This window comes from Notothenia rossii (assembly GCF_949606895.1).
Source record: "Notothenia rossii genome assembly, chromosome: 8".
NCBI lineage: Eukaryota > Metazoa > Chordata > Actinopteri > Perciformes > Nototheniidae > Notothenia > Notothenia rossii.
Genome location: NC_136906.1, coordinates 68,001,753 through 68,013,454, shown reverse-complemented (window position 1 = coordinate 68,013,454; position 11,702 = coordinate 68,001,753). Strand labels below are relative to the sequence as shown.

Below are 11,702 nucleotides of genomic sequence, written 5' to 3'. Positions count from 1 at the left end.
CGATAAGCGGTCCTCCGAAGCTGGTTATCAACTCAGCAAATCAGCCAGGGTTTCTCTGTCCGGCTGAGAGCGCGTTCACCTGAAAGGGACGGGGTTAGCAACATTTGACCAATCACAAACATGGAGACGCGTGCTGACAGCGCAGCGTCATACTTCATGAATGAATAGTAGCAAATCCTGCTTCGTAGTACAGGCCACTGGTGCCGCAGAGATTTCATAAAGTGAAAGAGGTTTTCATTCTATAAAACAGCTGTGGGCAGCAGATACTGTGAGTCACGGACAGGAATCCCTCAATTTAAATAAAACGAGGCCACGCTTTATTAACTCGTGCCCACGCTTTATTCACTCGTGCGAACGAGAAAGTAAAACGTGGCCACGTTGTATTTATTTTTCTCTCAATGAACCCTCCAGGGCTCCGTAAGGGGCTGACTCATTCGACAGAAAATGTGGAATCTGGGTGATACAAATGTGCTGAAATATAAATATATATATATAAATCTAAAACCTCTAATATAGCAATAACTAACTCTTAACTTTATGAATCCATAACAAGTAGAGCTTAAAGTATTTTTATTATTTGTATACATTATACAAAGCTTATTTATTAGGAACGTCACTGGTGTTACGTGTTACCAGGAAGAAGAGTAACACCAGTGACGGTAACACCAGTGACAATTTGGAGAAAACACTACCATTTTAACAAAATTGCTGCCATGTGTCAGACCAAATATGGCTTCAGTCAATATCAAAATCGTTTAACTCTTCAATACAGTACATTTTCCCATTCAAATGTTCACCCCTAGGGCTAAAATGAGTAACACTAATGACAGACTTGAAAGACGCACGTAACATTTGAAGATAAAATGACACCTTTAACAAACAAAGTAAGAAGTATCTGACTTTCCTTCTTTGTCCACTGCACTGCCTCAAATGATCTCTTGTTACAGGAGGCACTTATGAGACAGTACATTACTTCAAAAATAAAAGCGTTTTGTGTAGCAGTAACATCAGTGACGTAATTTTGGGTGACTGACATTTATTGGATATTATTAATAATAATTTAAGTTTTTATTTTACCATTTCAGAGTTATATTTAATGTATTTAATGTTATGTAAATATGAATGAGATTTATTTATTGAAAACAATATATTTTAAAAGAAGACTATAGGCTCCACTTCCATGTATGATCAAAGTGACAAGGAAGTTCCTTGAACTTGGCATTTTAAATAAATTGCAATTTATGTATAAAACAATTTTTAAACATTTTTTATTTAGTACCATTGCTAAGACAATCTCTATTTATTCAACATATATAATGAATGTGAGTATTAGGTCAACGTCATGTATTTTGGTGTCTGCAAAAGTAAGTGACAGTACTTCCACCTTTTCTGTAGAATGACCCGGCTCCGTAAAATCCAATATTGCAAAGCAGGTGAAAACATCTCCACACTCCTATGGTTTATCCGCGTCTTTGATCCAAACACTAGAGATCACATTTTAACTCTGGAAAATGCTGTCATGAGATATTACTCTATACTCTACATTTCCTTCATCATTCATATCCAGCACCTAGTTTGCATGAACAGAATAATCATTACGAGAACTTGGACATCAACTATTGTACCTACTCTACTATACAAGAAAGCTCACACTTACATCAGATAATAAAGTTAAAGCCAGCATAACATCTTAAACAAGATGGAATTGAGTCAAACGTTGAAAGTAAAAGTTACATTCAGGATAATTTCAGTGATATGCAAAACTGGATGCCCTGAGATAAAAAAATAAAAACGTTAACATTATAAAAAGGTGACTTCAAAATGAGAAATAAGGCACTTGTTGTTTTAGAATAAAACATGATATTGTGTGTGTGATGGAAATTAGATGAATTGCATTGTGTGTTTAAAATAAAATGTAATCTGTGTGCTTTAATACTATAGCTTCAAGACAGGCACAGCAATGTTCTACATTTATGATAACAGTTAGGCAGGTATCTAAATCACAGAGCATAAACTCATTCCCACTTCCTTTTGTAAAAGATTATTTCAATTTTCTACAATATTGGTGTTATTTTTGCATTTCTGACAATCTGAACAAGCTAGCCAAACTAATATGATAAACATAATTTACATTTGCAAACAGTAAAATGATATCTCTCAAGCTCCCCATCGTAAATATCCATCGGTTTCCTTCAACTTGGACCTATTGAAAGTCTGCATTTTGGAAAAATAATAAAAAATAACAACAAAACAAAAAAATTAAAATTGAAATTGCCTTCAACTGAAATGATTAATTAACATTCTTCAGTTATTCCTGGTCTCGGAAACACCCAAGCACACACACAAACAAACACAGCAAATCATTTATTTTTCATTATCTTGAATAAACTCATGGACTACTGTGATTTCATAGATCTGTTGGTAGTTGTTACTGTGATCTTTATGAACGCAAAAGGGTTTGTGCAATGTCTTAGGACCCCAAAGCAAATGTTCTGTTGGTCACTTTGAAGAAAAAATGCCAATAAACATGGCCCTTCAAGTTCTTATAAAAGCAAAATCAATGATGTTACTCTTTCCAATTTTTGCAGGCACCATTTCCTCTCTTTCTTCCTTTATTTTTGTCCCCCAAAGCTTCTTTGTACGTCAGTCTCTCTTGGATTCCAACAGTGTACAACTCAGTCCTTGGCTTCATGTTGGTTCATTTCCAACCCGTCCTCAGCATCATTATGCCCCAGGGTTGAGTTCGTCTTGATGGGCTCTCTTCCCAGAGCTTCAGCCTCTTCCAAAGTGGTTGTGAGAGGTCTGCCAAGGGTCTCAGGCAACAACAACGTCAGCACTCCAATAATAAACGCCAGGATTCCCACGATGAGCTACACAGGGGTCAGTATGAATTTAGTAAATAACTAATTTGTTAAAATGTTTTTTGTTGGCAGGATACTTGTGTAACTAAATTATGCATAATGGAAACATGGTTTAAATAGGACAGAATGGACAAGGACATTTAACATAAAATAATATCTGTTGTTGTTGAGCCATTGAAAGGAGAACATGTATACCTGAGGTAGGTAGATCCAGTAATCGGCCAGATACACGCAGAAGGGGGCCACCACACTGCCAACACGGCATATCATACTGCCACTACCTACTGCCAGAGACCTAGAGGGAGACCATGCAACATTAGAGAAGACTGATTCAGTGACGTCAGGGTATACACGACGACTAACACCATCAGTTTAAACAAGACTTAAGTCGTAAGAACAATATTCTGTGGAATGAGGTTACTAATACAAATGTAAAAACATCTACGAAGAATCTTAACAAAAATACGTTGATAAGTATTTTTAAACCCCCCTGTTTGAACTGACCTGATAATGGTTGGGTAAAGCTCACAGGTGTATAGGTAGATGAGACCAAAGGCGATTGCAATGGCAAACTTCCCTATCATACACAGAGCGATGGCCAGTGCATCAATATCCTGTGGAAAATGAAGGGGGGGGGGGGGGGGGGGGTTAAAGATGTCAAAAATAAAACACAAGCCCTTTGACCTTCAGAGCTTTCATTATACCCCTGACTGCCCTAATGGAGCTGTAAACAAGAGCACAGACGATCACTCAGCACTCCATGAACTGAAGATCAACCTCACCGAATCTTATCATAGTTTCTCACAAGTGATCCAATAAACTGAAGGAATGATTGCTCCATTAGTTACTTTTAACTCCATTATTATACTTTGCTTTATTAGAAACCACATAAACTATATATTTGTAATACATTTAGGCCTGTTTTTATATTGTTTATCTCAATGTGCACACCCTTAATGGAATTGGAGAGGGAGATGACCTTTCTCCCCCTTTCCAATCTATTTTCAGCTGTATAATATAATAAAAGGGGAAAAGAAAAAAAATGGTATTTAAAAAATAAAGATATCCGGCATTCACACCTTTAAATGATATTGTACTAAATGTGGAAAACAAAAAAACCTGGAGAACTTTAACTTGCCTGTTGCTATGATGTAACAGAGCCAGACAACAACACATATATGGCCAGAACTGACTACACTAAAGTTACACAGAGAGAAGAGGGAGGCTGTGTGAAGCTATTTTCTCCAAATAAGCTTTTAATCAACTGTTGGTCTTAATCCACCATAGGTGTACTGGTTTTGAATGAACGTGTTGTTTAGTATTTTGCAATAATTCATGTTTCTAAAATTGTTTGTGTAAAGCCGTCAGTAATATGGTATATTTGCATGGTCATTATCATATTATGTGTGTCAAAGGATATTGAAGAAAATCGAGTGTAGGGCTTAGAAAAACCTAAGTTAAATTTGGACATGATACACAGAAAGGGGTAAGGGTCTGTGAGGGCTATTACTGTAACTTTCTGTAAGTGTAGCAAAATGGACAAATACAGCATTCAGGAGCAAGAGCACTCACTGTAGGCACCATGAAAAGGGGGACTGTTGAATATTTCCTGAGACCAAATGAGGTTTTGACTGCAAGGATCGCCTTACAAATCGTCAGAAACTTCTCAAAAACAAGAATGGATAGAAAATCTGAGAAAATGATGAGAGCATACACACCAATTGCTGAGAAACTGTACACAAGAAGGAAGACAGGGAAGATAAGCTCTCCTTCTCAAAATAATAAAGACTGCCAAGCTATTCCTGACCCTAACCCCTGACCTGGATGGTTGTGAACTTGGCTCATTGGATGAAAACAGAAAGCAAGAATCTGTTGTATGATGCTCCTGACACTGAGACATCCTCAAGTCATTTGAATGTTCCAGTCCACTGTGAAACTCTGCTCAAACAGTAATAGTTAGTTATAATAAATTAAAAAAGCTAGATAGATGACTCTCTGTCCTCTGTCTCCATGCCGCTATTTTTCATCTCAGGCTTGCTGACCGATCTGTTTGTAATGGCTTTCAATGTAAGGGCATATTAAGTTGGATATTACGGAACAGCTGTCTGTGAACCCAACCAGGAGGAGCACCAAATTGGGTCAGTGCTCAGAGAACAGATACTGGGAAGAGCTTGTGTCGTATATCAGGGTTCAACAGAGGTTCACGGCCTGGGGTTATGTGAGGGCAGTAATCCCAAGAGCTGAGGGTACACACAGGTTGAAAGTGAAAACACTTTTAAATAGCCAGATGTCATATATAACATGTTTCTGGCTTTCCTTGAATGGTAATGTTTTTGCATTGAAAATTTCCTTAAGATTTGCGGTCAACAGAATTGAATTTTGTTACAGTTATTATGATGTTTGTTTTGGAGACACTACAAATGGTTTTGTGTTTATAGTAGTTTTAGAGTTAGAAAGAAATAAAAGTGTTCATTATGCATCTAACTAACATGATTATCATAGTCTAAGATGAAAGAATACCCGCACTTCAATGTCTCACTCTCTTACACACTCTCAGTACGTACAGCAGGTACCACAATGATGAGCATACAGGCGACCCCGGCCAGGAGCAGAGCTGGGGCGCACGTCTTCTTCCTGCCAATCCGATCCATTGCAAAACAGCCAACCAGATAAGAGGGGATCTCCACTGCACCTGGAAAGACCCGGCAGCTGTCAGTGAGAGGTTATAGTGGCACTGACACACTAACAAGGGCAACTCTATCTAGGGGACCCAAATAACCTGCATCTGCAAGGTTAGTGGTGCTTAGTCTCAGCTGGATGTCCCCACATGACATAGGTAAGGAATATAAATGTGTGTGTGTAAAGGAAGTACAATAAATCAGTAGGAGGGAAATTGCATTGCATGAAAAGTGCATCAGTTTCGGTGTTTATACAAAAAAAAATCATATTTTCTTAATCAGATGGCAAAGACACAGGGAAGCTACAGTATTACGCTTGAAGATGTTGTTATTCTGTTATTTAATTGCTTACAGGCTCATTTGAATGTGTTTCTACAATCAGAACAGTTTACTTTGTAAACAGCCTCATTTGAAACCCACACTGACAGAGTCTTTTAAGTATATATTGTTCATGCATATTCACACTCATCAGCCAATCACTTACCAGCTAGGAAGAGGTTAATGTACTGGTTTCCTCCTAAGTTGACAGAGCCCAAAGAGAAGACATAGTAGCCCAGGCTGCCGATGAACCAGATGGACCACACTGTGCACGTACGGCCCGCCATCCTCCAGCTGCCGAACAGAGACAGGATGGACAGCTTCTTCTCAGACGGTGCTGGCCGCTCCTTCTCCTGCCCCAGCAGAGCTGTGCCGTTCTCTCTCTCCTTTGGCTCCAGCAGGTCCTCCACCTTCAACCTGCATTCAAGGCCGTTGAAGCGGGCCATCCGGTCCAGCAGGGCCTGGGCGTCCTTGTAACGGCCCCTGGCCATCAAGTAAAAGGGTGTTTCAGGAAACTTCCAGCAGAAGAGCAGGAAAGGAAAGGTGCAGGTGGAGAGGATGATCTGGTAGATCCACCAGACCCGCACCAGGTAGCCGGTCAGGGCCACCACCATGATGCCCACAGCAAAGACCGCGTGCACGTGCATAGAGGTCCATGTGCGTACCTTAATGCCAGTGAACTCAGTGACGTAGACAAACACCACCACGAGGTAGCCGCTGGACACCTGCCAAACGCAAAGATGGGAAAGAGGAAAGTAGGTACACGGATAAAAAGAGGGAAGGGAAAGGAGGATTGGAAGATAACATTGAGAAAAGGTGGAAGAAAGAGAGGAGATCAAAAGGATAATAATTTTTCTGTTGATATACAGACTCCTGGGTGGTTATTTATTACAAATAAAATACATATACCAATTGTTTAATTAGTTTTATTTGAAGTATTACACATTGTGTAGGTATACTGTATTAACCTCGGAGTGTCACAATTTCTGGTTGCTATGTATAAGCACTAGCTTACTTCATTTCTAATTGATGGTATGTTGCTATATATACAGCGTTTCATGTAACGTTGAACCCTTGCTTTCTTTGTCAGAACTTCTAACATTAGTTTTTTTATTTCAACGTGATGCGTATGGCAGTAATCAGGTGTTAAGTCCCTTTTTAATAAACTGTGTCTGCGCTGTGTTTGGAGTGACTCTGCAGCATAAGTCTATCTGTGTCTGTTTCTATGTGAAAAACAACAGCTGTAGCTGGGTAGGAATAGGGGGGGGGGGGTGGTAGAAGAAGAGGAGAGACATTTTGAACTGTAAGGGCTCTTTCAGCACAAATTCCCTGCCATGTGGACTAACCCTCGTCGTAATGACTCCCTTCCTTGGTCTTGTAAACATGTTGTTTTATGCACACAAAAACAACATTCTGCACAGTTTTAACTTACAAACACACTCTTAGTTTAGCATAGTTTATATTCAACAGGGTGGATCAGTTTACTTGACTGTTGCAGCTGACTTTTACCAGTACCGGACCTGATTTGATTTGTAAGATTAAATCAGATTTTTCACTTTTAACTATTTAGAAGAACATCAACTCAACTCATAACCTTAACAGGTCATTACATTGGCATATGTTCTTGATTATAAAAAATGGGAGAAATTAAAGTCTGCACATTTCTTGCATTGTCTTGTTTTATATGAAAAAAAACACACCTCCTCAGACTGGCTTTTAATTTGTGAATTATGCTGTGTTGCTGTTTTAATATATATATATATATTTATTTTTTTACCACTGTAAAGCGTCTTTGAGCACCTGGAAAAGCGCTTTGAAATTAAATGTATTATTATTATTATTATTATTATTATTATTATTATTATTATATGAGCTTAAATGTTTTTCTCTCAGAGCTATGTTGGAAACATAGAAACGTGCTGTGGTCTGCATGTTGGCTTGGTTGCAATGCGACTAACAGAACGTGGCAAGAACATAAGCTATTAGCTAAAGATAGTTTTGTTGGAAAAAAAGACGGATGATAAACCTTAAGAAGCAGTTATTACAAACAGAGAGTAGAAAGCCCCTTAACAGCTCAACCCAAACTTACCATTGCAAGAAGAAAGCGGAGCACCACAAAGATATAATAGTTTCCGGAGAATGCTACAGAAACCCCGAGGACAAACTGACACAGGCTGGTGAACATCATGATCTTCACGCGACCAATTCTGGAGGAGAGAGAGGGTGAAAGAAAGACAGGTAGATAGAGTAATTGAGCTCACCTAAGTTTACAGATGAGCAATGCATTCAAACAGGGTTAATATGGTGCTTTTAAAGGATTCTTTGTGGAGTAACTCAGTTTTATAGATCTGTATATTAAGTCAACTAATCAATTAATCAACTAAATAGTTTGAGTTTGAGACAGCTAAGAATTGTCTTCAGTCAAAGCCAGCCCTATTAGCAACTTGTACACAAGTCATAATATTACCTGCGGCATTTTGGGACAAACCCTTTGCGTCACACCTTAGAGATTTGCCTTAATTCTACCTGTACAATATTGAACACCAATATTCTCCAGCTGTGTCTGCAGGGTAAAATACAGTGTTTACTGTATAGGTTATTAGCCAATAATAAACATCCGATCGCATTTTGCATTCAACATGGAAGAGATTCTCCAGCACTTCATTAACAAGCAAAACCTGACTTTACATTGTGATGCTCAGCCCATTAAAGCATTCACCCGATAGTAATGGTGGATTAGACCCCAGATAAAAACACAAGGCAAAATACAGTGTGGTGGGATGGTGATTAACAAACTCATGTTAACCACATAGGAGAAGGCTAGCAAACATCAGAGCAAGTTTCCACTCGACTGACTGTATCAGACCAAAGTACTTGTGTTACTTGCTTTTTGGCTCGATCACCTGATCAGTCCAAAGTGTGCCTATTGTGTCTTACTTGTTCCTTTCAGTTTGTTTTCCCTCAATCCCATCATCCACACCAACCAGATTGTCGCTCTCCAATCCCTCTCATGCCTACATGCTCGAAAGCAACTCTGTCCTGCAGTCACATAAACACCACTGAGATGACAGTATCATGTTTAAGTACAAAGATGTCTCCTGAATTTATGACTACATGTGTAGAGTATTATAAAGGCAGGCTCTCTCAGCCACAGCCTGCACTACCTGAACATGTGCTCTTGTTTACAATCACATTGGAGAATAACAGCTGTATATGGTAAATCTTCATGTGTCTCATATGACATCATTTACTGTGTGGATTCTCGCTCTGCAAAAAAGTACCCTCCCCTTTTTCCTCCTTCCTGCAGCCCCTGCTCACCTGTCAGCAAGGTCCCCAAACACCAACGCTCCGATCAGCACCCCCAGCATGAAAGTAGGCTGGCACAGCTTAGCTAGCCACTCCTTCTCACACACCAAGTCCCAGTCCGTCACGATGCTTTGGTGAACTTCAGTGAGGTCGTAGACAAAGGTCCCTTCGCAGGCTTTCACTGTTTTGTTGGTATATAAGGTGTCTGTAAAGGGTTGTGGGTTGATGCGTGTGGCGCTGTGGCACCGGCTGAGCTGCCACTGCTCCCCCCCACCCGTCGTCACTACCAAGGGCCCAGTCCCTGCCTTGAAGATTGGTAGGATGTCCTCCAGGCTAGACACTGTCAGGTTACCATAGAGGACCTCAGTGATGTTGCCTGGCCCCCCACACACAAAGTTTGGCGTCTGCACTAAGAATACAGAGGCCAGGTAGTGGATCCCACAAGCTATCACCTGGAAGGCTGCTGCGAAGTACAGACATGCCTGAAATCTGGAGAGAAATTAAATGTATTAAGATGTGTTGACAACAGAGATGTAGAAGAGATGATGAGAGAGTTGCATGCAATCTTTTAGCCCTCCTATTGAACAGATAACAGCAAAAAGGTCACCTTAACAACTCTAACTAATATTAAGCTGTGCTCAAGTGCATTAACAATATATACAGTGTTGAGCATTCAAAATAAGCCAACTTTACATGCTAAATAGGATTTAAGTTAGACAGACCAAATCATTTTAGACAAAAGGACAAACTGCATATTGAAACATACTAATAGTGGCTTGTGATTTGTGTGAAAACTTAAGTAATAAAGAAGCAACATTAATTCAGCACTTTTTTTGCTTAGGGACAAACTGGAACAGCTTCTAAAAAGTTACATTCAGGCATTACATTTAGCATTTTAACTTTTCATGCAATAAACAAAAGAGAAATATACAGTTCCAAGCAGAGTCAGAAAAGTAGGGTTATTTCTTCAAAACACACACAAGTTCCTCTGAGTTGAAGACTCGCCCCTCACTAATCATTTAGATGTGGTACAATGTGTTTTCAAAATGACCCAAAAGCATTGTACTAAACATCATGCGAAGTGGTTGGGCTCTTTTTTTAATGTGCATCTATTAGTGTTTGTTTTCAAAAACGCATTTGTAACATGGAATTAAAAATAACTTTGAGACGTTGAGAAGTTACTATTCCAAATCCACTGTTGATGATACGCAAAGCACCCCGCAATGAACCATGCCAACTCTGTTTTAAGTGATACCGTTTGAAATGTCCGATCTCGTCGAATATCCTCTCCACGGTCATTGTGGGACGGTGAGTTTGCGCCTCGTGGGTGCCGGTGCGTCTCTCCCTCGCGGGCAGCCGATCCGAGCGCTTCAACGCTTAATATGAAACTGTGGCTTCCAGAGAGCGGAGTGAGGGTAGGAGGGGTGCACACACATACATACACACACACACACACACATATACTCACAAAAAACACACACACACACATGCACACGGACCGACGCGAATGTGGGGTCCGCTTTCAAGCGCTAAATCAGTGTGAAACATTCCACTTTGTCTGGAGATAATGCTTTGAAACATCACAGAGAACGGTCGCTATGAATTCTAATGTTGAATTTGTATTTTTCAGTTTTTTTATTTTTATTTCAAGCGAATTAATATATAATAACAATTGTTTTGTCAGTTCGGACCAAATCACAGCCTGCCTATAGCATTCATTTGGTGAAATTGACAGTAGCCTATCAGTGACAGTAAATCGAGTACCAAAGGGCAACACTGGACTCCTGACATCATGGAGCCATATTTCTTCTGAGGTGTTAGTCCTGTCAAATCAACCTGCTCTAAAGCCGAGAAAACCAGCTGCTGTAAATATGCCTGGCGTTTACAACTTGAGCTTAGTGGTAATGAGCTGGGGAGTTCACAATCACCACAAGGTCAGAGTTACTCTCTGAGCAAACAATACTCCTCTCAAAAACACAGAGCTTCAACCTATGCCCAGGATACAATTCAACCAAAACACGACAATCACAAAAAACTTGGTTAAAGTCCAAATCCCAAGGATAATCAGTGTAAATAATACAAGGAAAAGCACGATTAAAAAAAATTGAGATTCTTGAAATATTTGGCATTTATCACAAATCAATTAAAAGCACAAAAACATGATACTAAACTTGAAATGCTGGCCTGACGTGTGTTTTTGCATGTGTGTGTCTGTGTGCCTTTATGAATAGCCTGTGAATGCACATGAATCCTTGAGGGTAAATCAAGCCTTTTTAGACTCTAAAATGCTACAGAATACAGTACAGTTTACAGGTATCACATGTTTGTGTGTGTCAGTGTGTCTGCATTTGTGTTCAGTTTTGATGAAAGATGCAGGTTAGTCCCACTTTTTTCACCACGTTATGACATCCCAGCTCCCTTACTCTTACATGTACAACTTTTTGGAAAAATCCTCAACACTAAAGGCTAATTCATGAAACAAAACCCCTATGATGTCCAAGCCAACCTCTCTTTATCTCTGTGTCTGCAAATGTTGCTT

At 39.6% G+C, this 11,702-nt stretch overlaps 1 protein-coding gene across 1 annotated transcript; it reads right to left on the bottom strand.

Annotated features, from left to right (window-relative positions):
• Nucleotides 1-1,251: 1,251 nt before the first annotated feature.
• Nucleotides 1,252-10,585, bottom strand: slc22a16 (solute carrier family 22 member 16). Its single transcript, XM_079647039.1, has 8 exons — nt 10,419-10,585; nt 9,176-9,652; nt 7,947-8,064; nt 6,024-6,582; nt 5,426-5,553; nt 3,366-3,475; nt 3,057-3,156; nt 1,252-2,870 (listed from the first exon to the last, which is right to left on the bottom strand). The coding sequence occupies exons 1-8, from the start codon at nt 10,460-10,462 to the stop codon at nt 2,676-2,678; spliced, it is 1,731 nt and encodes a 576-aa protein (XP_079503165.1). The 5' UTR covers nt 10,463-10,585; the 3' UTR covers nt 1,252-2,675.
• Between the last annotated feature and the right edge of the window lie 1,117 nt (nt 10,586-11,702).

Bases quoted from the DNA above. Each gene is read 5' to 3' on its own strand.
- slc22a16 (XM_079647039.1), bottom strand. From the start codon at position 10,462: ATGACCGTGGAGAGGATATTCGACGAGATCGGACATTTCAAACG. The intron at 9,653-10,418 runs GTATCACTTAAA...ATTTCTCTCCAG, and splicing joins GAGATCGGACATTTCAAACG to ATTTCAGGCATGTCTGTACT. The intron at 6,583-7,946 runs GTAAGTTTGGGT...TGCGTTTGGCAG, and splicing joins TCCGCTTTCTTCTTGCAATG to GTGTCCAGCGGCTACCTCGT.